Source organism: Ctenopharyngodon idella, chromosome 24, assembly GCF_019924925.1.
Source record: "Ctenopharyngodon idella isolate HZGC_01 chromosome 24, HZGC01, whole genome shotgun sequence".
NCBI lineage: Eukaryota > Metazoa > Chordata > Actinopteri > Cypriniformes > Xenocyprididae > Ctenopharyngodon > Ctenopharyngodon idella.
In genome coordinates this window covers 12,041,571-12,059,097 of record NC_067243.1, presented here as the reverse complement: position 1 = coordinate 12,059,097, position 17,527 = coordinate 12,041,571, and the positions used below count along the sequence as shown (strand labels likewise).

Here is a 17,527-nt window from a genome sequence, read left to right as displayed (position 1 = left end):
AATGCTGGGCAGTATACCGATTTATCCGGTATGTATTTTTCAACTACCGCCATACCGGTGCGTAGCTAAAACAATTGCTGCATCTGTTCAATGGCCATGAAGAGGGCTATATAGAGTGTATTGATATAGGGGACCTCTATTAAAGGGTTAGTTCACCCAAACCTGTAAGACCTTCGTTCATCTTCGGAACAAAAATTAAGATATTTTTGATAAAATCCGCTGGCTCAGTGAGGCCTCCAATGATAGCAAGATAATTAACACTTTCAAATGCCCAGAAAGCTACTAAAGACATATTTAAAACAGTTCACGTGACTATAGTGGTTCAACTTTAATGTTATGAAGCGAGGAGAATACTTTTTGTGTGCTAAAAAACAAAATAACGACTTTATTCAACAATATCTAGTGATGGGCGATTTCAAAACACTGCTTCATGAAGCTTCAAAGCTTTACAAATCTTTTGTTTCGTATCAGTGGTTCGGAGCGTGTATCAAACTGCCAAAGTCACGTGAACCACTGAAATTTCGAAACATTTTGAAACACTTATGACGTAACAAAGCCTTGTTTACTGAAATCATGTGACTTTGGCAGTTTGATACACGCTCCAAACCACTGATTCGAAACAAAAGATTCGGTAAGCTTCATGAAGTGTCTGTGAATATTAAAGCTCAAAAAGACCGCTATTGAAATCTAAAGTCTGCATGTTCTGCATGCTGTGCTGCAATTTTGTCTACTACACATACTGAAGCAAGCATGACACTCGTGGTGTTTTCAGCATCTGCCGCCTCACTGTATGAGGACATGGATACGTGAACTTCATCTGCAGAGCTGCTGTGAAAGTTAATTTCATGAGCATTTCAACATTTCAACCTGTCAAAATAAAAGTTCAGTATCACTTGAACATTTTTTTAAACAGAAATATATTACTATTGCACAGTAGAGTGTACTTGAAGAAATAAAACAACAACAATAGTAATAATAATAAATTATAAAAGAGGTGTATTACTAATGCACAGTAGAATGTGCTTCTTAAAATAATATTTTTAATAAAATTTATTAAAACATTATTATTTTAAGGAATATTACATATACATAATATATCGCATATTAAGGAAGGATTTATTACATTTTCATTTGGTTAAATTTTAAAAGATTAACTAAATTATTAGTTGTTTTCATTACCACCATTTTTGAAAATAAGTTTTTATATTCTATGTACTCCTGATTGTAAAGTAAGACTCTGTAATAAAGAATAAGAACAAATACTATGATATACCGTGAAGCTGCCAGAATCTTAAAACAATACAGTGATACAGATTTTTGGTCATACCACCCAGCACTATGCTAAGCTAATGACTAAGTAATTTTAACTAGAATTCAAATAAATTTTGAACAATACTACATTTTTGTTTAATGGAACTGTTTTCTGTATTTCTCAGTACTGAATAAACAGATTATTGATAATCCACTTCCTTCGACTTCGTCCGCCACATTATTAGTTCATTCTTAGATTGCTTTATCTGTCAAAGATTCATGACAATGCCGCTGTTATGTTGTAATCTTTAAAGCTTCCTCAAAAAAAAACAAAAAAAACGTACTTTTATTCTGTTAATGGGTTTAAATCTGGTTTCTGCTTTTTAAGGAGAACTGAAAATCTGTGCACTGTTCCAAACCTGGTGAGCCTACAGAGAAAGCGTTTTAATACATCATAACCATATTCCCGACATGAAGGCCGTTCCACAAGGTAGGCAACTTTAATTGTGCTAGGATACTTCATTTTAGTTCTGTTGTAGACAGCATCACATGTATCTTTCACAGAAAATCTCATTACAAAAAAAAAAAAAAAACGAATACAAGATGGTGGATATAAATATACTTATTACATTCAATACTAAAATGTGTTGTGTAAAATGAACTATTTTACTATTTTATGTGTGTGATGAGAATTTTTATGCTTACAGTATCGCATTGTTGTTACTTTAGAAACATGCTAATGTCAAACTCCATTGGAATCTATTTAAACTTAGAAAAGTAGACAGCAGCTACCTTTGTCGGTAGCAAGGCAGTTCACTTGGTTTTGGAACAGAGCATTTGTCACGGTTATGTTGGGTAGTGTGTGCTTGTAAATATCTGTGTAGGAGTGTGTGTTGTTCCTGTGTGTCCAGGTTATAAGTAGGGCCTCAGATAACCACAAGGACCTCCAAAAGGCTAATACCTCACCCGGGGCAGATAGCAGAACAATAGCTGGGGGCGGTTTATCATTCTTAGTGAACAGAAGGTGGGGGCGGTGTTAACACTCCAATGTCATTTGTTTCCCAGCCTTGTGTGTTGGGGGCTGCTTCTAGCGTCACATTAAGAAGAGATGATTTGTGTCTTATTGTGTTGGCTAATATGTTTTTTTTTTTTTTCTTTCTTGAATCAGCTGAGATTTGGGTGTTGTCTGAAGCTCTGTGTGATGGTGGTTAGGTTTGCCGTGTGTTGTGGTTTAAGGGCTGTGGTTTTGCCTCTCATGCCTGGGTGAAGCGTAACACCCTCTTGCAGCTTGCAGGTGGGCAATGTGCTTTGCGGCCAGCCGCAAGATTCCACCAAGTGGCGTATTTGCTGGCATCAGAGCCTCTCTTCCTCCCGGTGTAATCGGTAATAATGGGTGGGAAAATAACAGATGGGAAAATTTCCTCACCATGGCATCCCTAGTGAGCAAGACATTCCTTTCTTTGAATGGAATTGAAAATTTCTTTGAAAGAAAACGATGACATCCTGTTTGGTACAAAACATTTCTGATTTATAATTTTCAACCCATTCTTTGATAATTCTAATCACTAGCCATTCTTGCATTTGTATGGAAGCTTGTTTTTGCCATTAAATTAAAAAAAAAAAAAAAAAAGGTAATTGTGACATTTTATCTCACAATTCTGACTTTTTTTTTCTCACAATTGCATGTTATAAAATCAGAATTGTGAGTTATAAAATCAGAATTGCTTGACAGTCACAATTGCGTGTTTTAAAGTCAAAATTGTGAGTTATAAAGTCAGAATTGTGAGATATAAACTCTCAATTCTGAGAAAAATTTATTTTTTCCCATCAGAATTGGACTTTATAATTCGCAATTGCAAGTTTATATCTCAGTATTCTGAAAAAAAGTCAAAATTGTGAGTTTATATCTCACAATTTTGAGAAAAAAAGTCAGAATTGCGAGTTTATATCACAGTTCTGACTTTATAACTTGCAAATGCGACTTTACATCTTTTTTTTTCTCAGAATCGTGTTATATAAAGTCGCAATTGTGAGATAAAAAGACGCAATTATCCTTTTTTTTTTTTTTATTCCGTGGCGGAAACAAGCTTCCATACACTTACAATAAATCATGTATCATGCATTTGCAATAAATCATGCAATGTAAAACATTTGCAATGTTAGTCACCAAGATAGCGAAACCTTTGCAACATTTAAATCCTCACAATTCCACAACAATGTGCAATATACCACAAAAATTTTATTGTTTGGTAAGCATTAATGACCTATGTACGTGATCCGTGAACGTAGCCACACCTCAGGCTATTCCAATTGTTGAGTCCTGAAAACAGATGCAAATAATGGATTTCCTGTTATTCATTAGCTGCAGTTAAATTTTTACTGAAGGTTTTTTATGGAAGGACCCGGAAGGGGGTGACCATTATGAATGTAGGCAAGCTAATGTGCTCCTAATAGTTATTGGGTCACTGTTTTGTCTGTTAAAAGCCCCAGGTGATCTGCGTCATGCAGCCTGATGCTCAGAGGCTAGTTTGTTTATGCATATGATCAGTGAAATGCAAAGATTATTGTGGGTGCATTTTCAGAAATGTCTTGTTGCTAACTCTCTCTCTTTTTCTTTTCCGCAGTGGCCAGTGCCATGAAACTGAATCCACAACAAGCCCCGTTATATGTAAGTATTGCAATATTTGTTTGTTTAATTTAGTACTGCACTTTGTTAGCATGCTAAAACCCTCTTTGAAAGGGTTGCGTCTACTTTATATGTCTTTTTTGGTTGTTAAATGACTAGTAGACCATCCTGACCTAGTCCCTAGTTGATTGAAACTTCTAATGAGACCTTGTTGCTCTAAGGCCTGCTTACATTCTTCCCGTTGGGCTGCATCAGCTTATTTTGGTCTTGGTCAGGGGGAAGGGTGCTGGGTAATTATGTTTTTCTTTTGTTTTTGTGCTGACCTTTTTTAATTAGATTTGCTTAAGGCATAAAGAAGCCCACATGTCAGCAGGATGTCTGACTGAGGACACCACAATACTTTCAGGTCAATGGTGAAGACCAGATCAGTTAACCACGACAAACTGAGCTACTTTTTTATTTTTTATTTTTTTTTTTAGGCCTTGTAGATTACTCTGGTTGTCTTGCATTCATGGTAATATCAACATCCTGCCACAGATGTGACGTTGACTGGTGATATTGTTCAGAGATAAAATTAAACAGACACACAGGGTCTAAAATTGCTACACCTGCCAAATGAGAGTTTTCCAGCTATAAATATTCATTACTTAATTGCCATGAACGTTTTACGGAGATTGTAATATTTGTCATTTTAGTAACAGTTACATCCTTTGTCATGAACTATAAACCATGTCAGATGCTGCAATGGTTCGCCGTATTTGAAGCACACAGCTGTGGCTTGTGCATTTGCTGTGTTCGTGTGTATATGCATGTGTGTGGTTAAAGCTGCATGTGGTTTTTCCATGTTTAGCAGTTGCAGGTGGCTGGCTTGATGAAGCATTGTACTGTTTCTTCTCAGGACGTCTTGATGAACTCACGGAAGTCACAGATGCCCTCAGTTTCTTATTTTAATGTAGATTTTAAACTTGAAAATAAGGTCAAATGAAAGCAAAAATGTAGATATCTGAAACTGAAACTGAACAACAATTAAGGAAGTGATTGAGTAAAGGGAAATGGCATTTAATTTCTGCCTCGCCATGTTGTCACTTTTGTCCTCATTCTTTTCTGCATTGATTTTAATTCCACTCAAATGTACATTATTAAATTCTGTCTTATCAATTACTTTGTAAACTTTGAATATCGTACTCCCCACACATTTGAATTTCACCCCTCATGAACTCTAGAAATTCTAATTACAGCATCTACTGTAGTTCTTACGGTGCTAATTAGCAAGTCCAATGGTTTGTTCTGGGTATAGCATTACTCCTTAGCTAGCCTCATTTCATAGCAATTTCTTTCTGGAAAGTTTCTAAGTTTTAGCTACTTGACAGCTATAAAAACAAACAAAAGCTAGATTAATTTTCAAGTTCATTTTCATTGACAAGTTTCTAAGTTTTAGCTACATGCCGTACACTCAAAAAAATGATTTTTTGATGCTGTTTACTTTATTTAAACAACTTATTTTGATTCAACACCATTGTATTAGGTTTCTGGTTCAAATTTAATTGCTTCATGTTAAATTGACTTGAAACGATTACTTTTTGACTCAACTTGATGTTTTCATATTAAAATAACATGTTTCAATCAAGTAAACTCAACCAGGACTCAATCAAACAGGACTTTCACTTCCCATCATGCTTTGCAAAGGGACTGATCTGGGTGAGTAAATGTTGAAATAAAGTGTTATTTTAAGCAGTTTTTAGCAACATGAGATAATGGAGGGACTTTTTAATGTTTACTGTTCTATTATGTTGGTATTTAAAAGTTTCTGTTATGTTAATAGTTTTGGGGTTACCATTGTGGTGAAGTGTAGAACATGTGCTTGGGTTGAGGACCTGCTAACAACAATTAAAGTTGTTTTAATAATAAAAACAATTATTTTGGGCATGCCATAGATGGAATAAAACCATCTTCTGGCTAACACCTAACAAGAGTCTTTACAGAGTAAAGATTTTGTAAAAGTTGTGAAAATTGTTCTTGAATGCATCCGCTAAATAAATTATTCAATTAAACTGGATTATTTGTTTTAATTTTAGGATAATTAAACTTAATGGTTTTGGACAAAATTAAGAATGTTAACCTTCAACTAAATGGCATTGAGTTAACCTTATGTAATAAATTTAAAGTTAATTAAATGCAACATAACCAAATTATGTGGAACCTGTTGACATAAAAAAATTAAGTAAATCCAACGTATCAATTTTTTTGAGTGTAGCTATAAAATAAACAAAAGCTAGATTGATTTTCAAGTTAATTTTTATTGACAAGTTTCTAAGTTTTAGCTACATGACTTGGCAACAAAAACAAATAAAAGCTAGATTCATTTCCAAGTTAATTTTAATTGGTAAGTTTATAAGTTTTAGCTACATGACGTAGCTATAAAAACAAACAAAAGCAAGATTCATTTTTAAGTTTTTCTAAGTTTTAGCTACATGACTTAGCTATAAAAACAAACAAAAGCAAGGTTCATTTTTAAGTTCATTTTTATTGGTAAGTTTCTAAGTTTTAGCTACATGACAGCTACTGAACAAACAAAAGCTAGCCTCATTTTATAGCAATTTTCTTCAGAAACTTTCGATAACTGCCTTGAAGAACGTCAGAGCTTTTGATTATAAGTTAGCAGATGTAGAGAATCGCTACTTTCATGGTTGTCGTAGAAGCTAATGTGAAGGAGCGTGTTCTGTTCAGCACATGACCCAGGCTAATTTGCTCTCCTTAATTATAAACAGAGGAATGGCGGTTTTGGGTTTCCAAAGAAGCGAAGACATGTCATGAAACGTAAGCTGCACTTTGAAGTTTGCTTTTGCACTGAGTCTCTTGGTCTAAACTTGTTCTGCTAAATTTGAGCTAAATGCAAGTAGCTAAAAGATGCACGGTGGTCTCTCACTCCCACAGTTCTCTCAGACGAGGCAGCTTACTGAGTGTTGTTTTAAGCACAGGACGAAAAGGCCAGGCACACCTCCTTTGGCACAATGACTTGCAAGATCCTGAAATAGACCGACGAACAACCAAAGTATCAAAAGTACTTTGAGAACCCCCATGAGCCCGCTTCAGGTGCCAAAAATGCTTCCTGAAAAGATGGATCCGATATTCAGCTAAGCCAAAAGATTCTGAGGAAGATAAATTGGATGCTGGGTATTTTAGATCTTTTGCTTAGAAAATCTACCAAGGATTATCACACATCGGTCTTAAAATATCTCCAGGGCTGCATGCAGCATTAATGATTCGAAGGGTTTATAAAACAACCATAAATCCTTAAAACCAATATTCTGTGTTTGTTTACTTGTTAAGTGACCAAGTAAACACAAAGATAAAAGATCACACAAAGACCGGTATCATCAAATCTGAATCTCCATGTCTTATGGACACAGTTGACACAGTCACCAGGGTGGTCTTTGTTTCATTTGTTTATGCTCTCGCCTTTGGCACTTTTCCTGGTCCAGCACCTGCTATCCATATTGGGCCGCCGTGGTCTAAAAGTGACTGACTTGTGCATGTTAGCAGTAAAAATAAAAGATATTTACAACCAAAGAATGTATCTAGGTTCTAATATGTAGATAGCTTCCATCAGTAACATATTTCTAGAGCCCCATGTATGCGTCACAAACAAAGTGTGGGCTTGGTAACCTTTAAACGGCCTCGGGATGTAGCAAACAGATTCCTACACCTTATACATGTCGCACAGATCAAAGGGTCACCATAACTGCTTCTCATGCAAGTCAGTCATATGACCTGGCCATAAAAAGCCCTTCCCACACCCTGGAATTCAGCCAATAGGGATTCAAGTTTGGTTGCACTGAATCAAGAGTTGTTGTGATGTAATTTGTGGTTTTGCTTTACATCTTCACCTGCTTCTCTAGTTGTTACCACAGCAAAACTAAAATTCTTGGTGTACTTTTTAACTATAGAAATATCAGCTGCGACTTTTGTAGACTCTTCTCCAGACCAAGAATGCATAGGAGTTAATGTCACAAAGAGGATTCAGCCGTGTCTCCGATTTACTCCATGGCTGTGATCATTGTCGGCCAAAAAAAGCAGCTGACTGGCATTTGGCAAGGGCACCATGTGGCTTTTGCAGCCTGGCCAATGAAAACATCTCTCGCTAGGATGTCCCGCTGCGTGCGTCACGCTCTGAAGGCCCTGTGTGTCGGACAAAACTTTGTGGCCTAGCATAGTAGCTAGAATAGGTAAATACAGTATGGGAATGCTAGCTTGTTACTTTGGTTTTAGATAATGTAAACAGTCATTCTGCTTTGACAGCCCTGTCATGTCACTGTCTTTCTCTTGTTTATTTATTTTTTTTATCTTATGGTAGCTCCTCCTTTCACTCTCATATTCTCATTCACACCCATCCAATAAATAAGTGAAGATATACAAGACAGAGAGTAGACTTTCTTGTTGTCATGCCTGGCAATTGTGGCAAAAGTGTCATGTGACTACTACTAAAGCTAAATCTGGACAGCTACTACAGACCGACTGGGAGTGAAATTTTCCCCCCTCTTTTGTCTGTTTCTTTATTTTTTACTTTTGTTTTGTGGCCATGCACCACAATTTACTATTTTATAAAATTATTTTGCAACATAACATTTATACAATTTATATTTTTTTTGTAAATAAATAATAAAAATTCTGGCCAAAACTAAAATTAAATTAAACGGCTACATCTAAGTGCTCTTAGAAGTTTTGTTTTGTTTTTGTTTTTTGTTTTTTTTTTTGTTTTGTTTCTTTATTTCTACTTTTGTTTTATGGCCATGCACCACAATTTACTATTTTATAAAATTATTTTGCAACATAACATTTATACGATTTATATTTTTTTGTAAATAAATAATAAACATTCTGGCCAAAACTAAAATTAAATTAAATGGCTACATCTAAGTGCTCTTAGAAGTTTTTTTTTTTTTTTTTTGTTTCTTTATTTTTACTTTTGTTTTATGGCCATGCACCACAATTTACTATTTTTTTTTAAATTATTTTGCAACATAACATTTATATAATTTCTATTTTTTGTAAATAATAAAAATTCTGGCCAAAACTAAAATTAAATTAAACAGCTACATCTAAGTGCTCTTAGAAGTTTTTTTGTTTTTGTTTTGTTTTTTGTTTTGTTTTGTTGGCCACGCGCCTTCCAGCCAAAAACATGATTTAATAACACGACCTAGTATCTATGCTGAGTAAATATAGCTTTTGAAAGAACTTTAAAAGGTTGTCAATACCATAAATTAGAAGTGACATTTGAAATGTTTAAAGAGGAAAAAAAGGTGTCTTACACACACACATCCACACACACGCTGAACTTTTAACTGCAAAGCTATAATTATGAGGGTGGGGAAAGGCTGATGACTGTTTTTTTTTTCCTCAGCATTTGTTGATATGTATATAGGCTGCCCCTCTGTCCCCGCTCACTTTGTAATGAAACGCGTCTCTCTTAATGGACAGGTGTTGATGCCTCCCTGTTGTTTGAGGATCCTGTAATGATGATTTATAGGAGTTGATGCTTTGTGTAATTTTCTGCACCCACAGGCGATTATACACTCAGCACTGCTTTTAGTCTTTCGAAAGAAGTCCTAGATTGTCGCACTTTCAGCGTAATTTAAAGTGTACTTTTCTCTTTGAAACAACTGGATTGTTTTTCAGTCTAATAGTTACTGATAGGGCTAAATAATGCTGTATATAATCTGTTTTCTCTCTCTTATTCAGGGCGAGTGTCTGTTGACGGTCCAGCTCTGTGAGGAAGAGTGTGTCGAGAATGAAGAGGATGTAGAGTTTTACCTGCTTTTCGCCGGCACCACCCAGAGGCATGTTTCCAGCACTTCGAAAATCAGCCATGTCACGCTGCAAGCCGTGTGCCCAGGTTAGTGTTCACAACACCCACGGTCACACAACACATTCTGCGTTCACTTCGTGTCTACATACAATATTTTATCAATGCTTAATAATTGTTAGCTTCTTCCTGGAACAAGACGCTTATTACCTGCAGAGATTGACTCATTTACATTCCAGTCATGCCGGACCTGGTTCAGGCATTGCTTGGCACGTTGTTGCCTTGCCCAATTATTCACCCGCAAAACTGTCCTAGTTACCACAGGGCAACCTGCAGTGAGCACATGCTTGAGCTGATCCAAATATCCCAGTGCCTCTTCTGAAAATTCATGTAGTGTGTATATATACAAGTAGTAGTTATTAATGAGCTGACACATTCTTGCTTAATGTAGGAATATGTTGAAAGAGGTGGGAGAAAATATAACAAGGATCTATAAACATAAACACATTTTTTTATTGGTGCAAAAATAGAGTTGGGACCTGCTAAACAGGATTGGAATTATTGGATTGAGTATATAACTCCAGATATTTATAGTTGACCAAATATTGGCTGCATCCAAAATCGCATACTCTCGTAAAAGTAAGTACTTCTTTTGAATAAATAATTGCTTTGGGACCATTAAAGGCATAATATGTAAGATTTTTAGATTAAAATAAATTAAATATTGTGTACGTACTTTATCCCAAACGTTTCCAACAATGTTTAAATCCAGAGAAATCAGCAATTTTAACCAGAACACGGACCGTGCCATTGCGTCGCCTGTCAATGGCGTCATATCCGCACTACCCTTGATTTTTAATATAATTGTTTTAACCACGTAAACACAGCGCTGCGTTACCCCACATACGCAACGAAAAGAGCATAAGCGGCCGACTGCAGCATAAGCATAATGAAAGCTCCGCTGGACTCGAGATCGGTGTGTATCGCAGTTGTCCATCATTGGCATTTGCTCCAGTGGGCTTTTTCGGCTTTTCGGCTCTCGACCCATCCTGCTTCATACCACTGTAACGTTAATAAAACTTTAATACATTAGCTCATCCATGAACATGATTTCTGTCGGTTTCCTTTCCGTCGGCTGTGGAGGTGAAGACAACAACTCCCATGATTCCACGCTCATTTACCGCGTCAAGCTATGCTTTTGTTTTGAATAAGCGACCTCTAGTGGTGAAAATTACTTATTGTGCCTTTAAAATAACTGTTCAAAAGTTTGTGAACCATTGTTTCTTAATACTCTGTGTGGTTACCTGGATGATCTTCGACTGTTTTCACCCATCAAAAACTTTTTGAATTTGAAGATCAAGGTAAATTGTACTTAATTTGTTTACGGGAAACATTTAAGTGTCTTCTGTTGCTTCCGAAGGGCAGTACTAAGTGAAAAAAAATTATATTTAAACAAAATAAGAATTTTTTTATAAATTTGTTTCCTGTTCAAAAGTTTACACCCCCCAGCTCTTAATACATCGTGTTTCCTTCTGGAGCATCAGTGAATGTTTGAACTTTTTTTAATAGTTGTGTTTGAGTCCCTCAATTGTCCTCATTGTGATAAGATGGATCTCAAAATCAAACAGTCACTGCTGGAAAGGGTTCAAAAATGCAAAAAAATCTGCAGGACCCGGAAGATTTTCCTGAAGAACATTGGGCAGTTTAATTGCTCAAAACAAACAAGGGACTCATGAACAACCATCACAAAAAAAAAAAAAAACAGTCGTAGATCATCCAGGTAACCACTCAGTATTAAGAACCAATGGTTCACAAACTTTTTTTTTTTTTTATATAAATTCAGCTATTTTTTTTGTTTGTTTTTTCTTGTTGACTATATATAAAAATCTTTTATGTAAAATATCTTACTCAGGACAATACTAAATAAAAAAATAACATGCATTTTGTATGATCTCTCTTATTTTGTTAAAATTATTCACATTTTCACAGTTTTTGCAAGTGGTTCACATACTTTTTCTTGCAACTGTAGTATAAATGTGTATAGTAAGAATGTAATCCGAACACACTACATTTATCATGTTGTCATTGTCATGTGACCTACCAGCGTATCATGTTGTCATTCACAAATCCTCTCCATTGGCCTAATGGGATAGTAAAGTGTCCACTGTATGCACACTTTAGAATCTTGCTGGAAGTAGTAGGTTATCTGGGAACTTTTTTCTTACTGTTTTATGAACACTGTGAATTTGGACACTACTCTTTTCACAAACTATTTTTCACCTCCTTTATAGTGGATGTGTTTTGTCCATTTTATTTGATGAAAAATAAGAAAGTAGGGACGCTGGTCATATGTAGGAACCAGTAAGCATCTTCCTAGCAACCACCCACAACAACAGTCCACAATTGGCACAATCCTTTATTGTAATTAACTAAAGATTTATCTTGTAACCATTAACGTTATTGAGACATTTTTGCTTTTAGGGGGAACTGGTAGCATTGCGATCTTATCTCATTGTTAAAAGAAATAAAAACACAATAGCCCTCCATATGAAATTTAGCTAGGTTTCAAAAAGGGAATACATTTCAACCGCGTCTCCCAAGCAGTTCCACAGAGGGTCGCAGCAGATATAGTGTCATGGAATCCAGCGCAGACGTTTGGCACCAGTTTTGTAATCACTACTCCGTCTAAGCACTTGAAAGGTTTTCAGCAATGCATTAAGAGTGCATGAAGAATGGTCCTACTATCGTCCGTCTCAGGTGCACTGCAGTTGGTCTGCCAGGATACACTTTCACCCCTCTGTCTCTCTGCTGGAGGTCCATACTTTTGGTTGATTCCAAACATTTGGCTGCTAAGAGGTCTTTATCGGCAAAAATGGCTCAAATGCTTTGAACCCAGATGGATGTCCCACTGAGATGTTTTGGTCAAACAAATGTGGTGCTGGTGATTGTGAAAGGTTTTTTTTTTTTTTTGCAGTGACAGACATGGCGCTCGCACATAAACACTGCCCTTGCGATGTGTGTTGTTGCAATGACATCTCATAACTGTAGTGAAACAAGACAGACTTCCTGGCAGCCCTTATAGTAAAGTTTTAATTGTTTATGAATGTTTCTTTTATAGTATGTCACCTCTGACTCTGGCTGTTTCCCTCTTGGAAATGGAAATGAGTAGTGTTAATGCAGGAACATTTCTCAGTAATTATATCCATCTCCACTCAACTATAGGCACTCAGTCTCCTTTTCGTCTGTTGATATGTGGCTGCCAAAATATTAAGCAAGATCTTTTTTTTTTTTTTTTTAATCAGTCTGAAGATGATTTACAGGAGACCTCCCTGTTTGATATAAGATAAATAGCTGTTAGAATTTTGTCAGGAGTTAGTTTAGTCATAATTGATTTACTGTTGACAAAGTCGTGGAGATGTTAGTGGGTGGTATAAATATTTTTCATAGTCTGTAAACTGCACCAAGAATATTTGAACTGGAATTTAAATTTTCATACATTTTAAAAGTATGTCACATTCTGAGTTGTGGCTTAGCAGTGTACATTGAGCCATAGTGCTCATTCTAGCAAGTTCAAATCCGGCTTGCATTGTTCCCTAATTCTCAAGGAACATGCCTATCTGTCGGTCTGTCTGTCTATCTGTCTGTCTGTCTAAGGCATATAGACTCAAATAGTATGTATTGTATATAAAATCATTGTGTCTGTCTGTCTATCTATCCATCTCTCTATCCGTCTGTCCGTCTATCTGTCCGTCTGTCTAAGGCATATAGACTCAAATAGGATATATTGTATATAAAATCATTCTATCTATCTGACTGTCCGTCCGTCTGTCCGTCCGTCCGTCTGTCTGTCCGTCTGTCGCATATACACTCAAATGTGATATATTGTATATAAAATCATTCTGTCTGGCCGTCTGTCGCATATACACTCAAATATGATATATTGTATATAAAATGATTATGCTTCTGTCTGTCTAAGGCATATAGACTCATATGATATTGTATATAAAATCATTATGTGTCTGTCTATCCATCTATCTATCTATCTATCCATCTATCTATTGGTCTGTCTGACTGTCTGCCCGTCTTTCTGTCTGTCCGTCTGTCCATCTGTTGCATATAGACTCAAATATGATATATTGTATATCAAATCATTATGCATGTCTACCTATCTGTCTGTCTGTCTGTCTAAGGCATATAGACTCAAATGATATTGTATATAAAATCTCTATCTATCTATCTATGTCTGAGGCATATAGACTCAAATATGATACTTTGTATATAAAATGATTATGCTTCTATCTATCCATCTGTCTGTAATTTAGTTTTACTTATTTAAGTTTAACCAGTATAATATATTTCTATCCAATGTTCATCTGTTTGTCTCATAATAGCTCACGATCGCAGTGAAACCGTGCGGGTCACGCTGTGCCAGGCCAGACCTGGGGGCTCAGTGGACCCTGTGGCTGAGGAACGCTTCCAGTATGTGCAGGACCTTGCCCTGGACATGGCCCAGTTCCTGGTGAACGCGGCTGGGAAGACAGAGGGAGCGTTACTTCTGGACGAGTGTCAGATCCCCTTGAAGGAATGCGAGAGGTTGGATGATACTCTGGCTCTTGCTCTTAGACATCTGCCTCTACCAGTAGGCTGGAGCGTGCTGGGCACAGACTTGGACACGGACACGGGCACTTGCACAGGCTTGAAAATCGGTGAGTAAAACCTAGAGAGCTGTAGGCAGCATCCTAACTGTCATGAAACCACAATTGGTCATTGTTTTGGTGTGTTCTACGTAGGTAGCAGCACATATATGGCATAGAAGACTGGACTCACAATAAGCAATTAACATGTTGCAAAGCTTATCAGTGCTTATCAGTCACTTTGAAGGTGTCTTGTGAATGACTGCTTATGACTTGAGCTGCTTTCACAACCAGTAAGAGTTTCGAAAATCCATTTATTTTTATTTTTTTTATTTTTTTTTCAGCAAGGAGGCAGCTAGAATCTTTTTTTTTTTTTTTTTTTTTCTTTTACATAATTTACATTATTACATAACATGTTGTTAACATCTGCATAGTGAAGTTACAATGCTTAGACCATGGGCACTGTGCTTTCAGGGAAGGCCTTCAGTACAGCCATGAACCAGTTTATTTATTTATTTTTAAGTTGTAGGTCGATTCAGAATGTTAGCCTTATTTTCCTACTACTTGTACTTGTATCAAGTCAGGAACACTATGTCAGATAATCTAAAAGCAAACATTCCCGCCCTAATAAAGTGCTCTTTTTGGCACGGAGCATTTACACAGCCTATTAAGTCAGGCTGTGGACTCATTTCGGGGCTGACAGAAGATGCATGTGATAAATGGCAGGAACTCTGGTTGTCACTGACTTTGATTTGTGTTTCATGTGGATTTGGCATAAAAGTTCTTGTTAAATGAGTTTCCTGTGTTCTTCCTGCTCTCCGATATTCATAGATTTGTGAATAGTATTCGGCCAGGGGATCTGCAAACCTCTCAAAGAACTGGCCAATGTTTCCACTGACTTAAAATCAAATTTTGTTACTAACCTACCCACAAGCAAACATCACAGTCTCTAATTATAGCCATTCTTTTTATATACAATACATTGAAAAGTTGGGGATTTTTTTTGTTTGTTTTTTTGGTTAAGAATTTAATACTTTTATTCAGCAAAGATGCATTCAAATAATCAAAAATAATCCGCTTTAGACATTCTGCTAACAATAAGTAACTTTACAACTACATATCAACTAACTCTCATTAGACTGTCTGCTTAATATTTGCTAACACTTTATTTTGATGCTCCACCTACAGACATTCTACTGACTACAAGTAACTTTGCAACTACATGCCAACTTATTCTACTAACACAAACCCTAACACTAACCTAACAGTCTACTAATACTTTAATGAGAGTTAATTGACATGCAGTTAAAAAGTTACTTCTAGTTAGTCGAATATCTGAAGTGGACCATCAAAATAAAGTGTAACCATTGTTTTTACTATATTTTTGATTAAATAAATGCAGCCTTGGTGAAAGATTGTAAAAATCCTATCAACCTGAACCTTTTGAGCGGTAGTGTTGGTGTCACTGGCTGTCAACCAGACAGGAACTAAAAGGGGAACTGAAAATAAACATTCTGTATGGTTATGATAATCAACCTGAACAAAACTAAACAAAAGATTGAACAGATATCAGACGAATGCTTAAAGCTGATGCAGTCATAAACAACCAAACGCCTTCCTGTTCCCTGTCCGATCATGGTTAATGTTTTTGTGCACGGCCACGTATCCTCCTTAGTGGTTAGCCACTGGGCAGAAATATGAGCCTGTTTATATTAAGTGTGCTTGAATGAGTGTGTGAATCTGGCCGATGTGTGGATCCAAACAATTGCACAGCGAGGAATCATTCATCAGGGCAGCTGACGCGACAGCAGATTCCCGGCTCTCATGTGACTCGAGCTTGTCCTCTAAATTAGGCACAGTCTGGCTCCATGTAGGAGGTGTTAGGGCGGGCGTGGTGAGACCTGGACAGTAGTCAGCAGGAGATAAGGGCCAACAAAGGCTAAACAGGCTCTGTTATGTCATTATAAGCACAAGCTTATCTCTTATAAACAGCCTTGGTCTTAAATAACTCATTCAGTAAAACATCTGAAAGCTCCGCTACCTATTCATGTAAAGTTTAGCTCACTGAGCAGAAAGGGAGAAGACAATGGCGGGTTTTATCTGGTACCTGAGCACATGTTGGTAAGATTTTGTATTTCCTGCAGATTTAGATTAAGTTGCTGTGGACATTAGATGTAGCTTGTCTTTTAAAGTTCGCCATGGTCATTGTTTTCAGAAACTCCTAGAGTTGACCTGTCTGTCGAGGGAGAAGGCGAGCTGTGTAATGACTCTCCAAGCTGTAGCATTTGTTGCAGCTGGCGCTGGGCACCTGGACCGGCCCTGAAACCAGAGCTACCCATGGGCTTCTTGCCCAGTGCATCAGTGGGCATGTACTGCCAGCAGCCTTCCATAAGTGAAATTAAGCACATTATATAAAACATAAAAAACCAGTTAGCTAATAAAGACTTTTTCCACTGTGTAAGATAGCAACTGGGAATTTGCTGGTATTCTGACACGTTGCATGGCACATATTAGATGATATTTATGGAAAATGAGACTTCTCCTTTAAAGGGATAGTTCATGCAATTCATTGGCATTGTTCATGTTGTTCCAAACCCACATGACGTTCTTTCTTCTGTGGAAAACAAAAGAAGATATTCAAGATATAACTGTATTTCTCCATACAATGAAAGTCAGGGCGAACCAAAACAACACTGGATTCCATTGGCTTTCATTGTATGGACAAAAAAACCACTATATTATATTTGGTGTTCCACTGAAGTAATAAACGCAAACAGGTTTGGAATGACATGGGGGTGCATAAGTGATGACAGAATTTTGGGTGGGTAGTATAAGGGTCAATGACGTGACGGGTCATTTTTTTGTCCAAAGGCCTTAATAATAATAAAAAACAAAGATATGACATCCAAAGTATGTAAGGTACTATAGTACAACTAGATCTCTTTTATTGAATCCAAAAGGTTTTAATTATATTTTGCTACACATAAAGGTATTTTAAAGATTTTGAAGTGTCAAAAGGTCATTTGGTTTAACCATCCAAAGGCCAATACAGCCATTTCAGTTGTGATTTAAAATATCTTAAAATGTAATAAATGTATATATTTTTTATTCTGGCATGATTTTAAAACATTATATATTAACATAGTGCAAAATGGTAATAAACTTATGTGTAGAAGCCGTTGTTTTGTTAAATAGAAAGAATGTCCGGAAAAA

General features: G+C 36.5%; 1 protein-coding gene across 7 annotated transcripts in view; it reads left to right on the top strand.

Annotated features, from left to right (window-relative positions):
* Positions 1 to 17,527, top strand: part of akap13 (A-kinase anchoring protein 13) — a 113,986-nt gene that overhangs the window by 23,746 nt on the left and 72,713 nt on the right. For all 7 annotated transcript variants that reach the window (XM_051883387.1, XM_051883384.1, XM_051883399.1 and 4 more), the window contains exons 2-5: positions 1,640 to 1,741; positions 3,876 to 3,919; positions 9,617 to 9,770; positions 14,072 to 14,386. In XM_051883387.1, coding sequence (XP_051739347.1) covers positions 1,723 to 1,741; positions 3,876 to 3,919; positions 9,617 to 9,770; positions 14,072 to 14,386 — 532 coding nt within the window. In that variant the 5' untranslated portion in view covers positions 1,640 to 1,722. The remainder of the gene's footprint in view (positions 1 to 1,639; positions 1,742 to 3,875; positions 3,920 to 9,616; positions 9,771 to 14,071; positions 14,387 to 17,527) is intronic.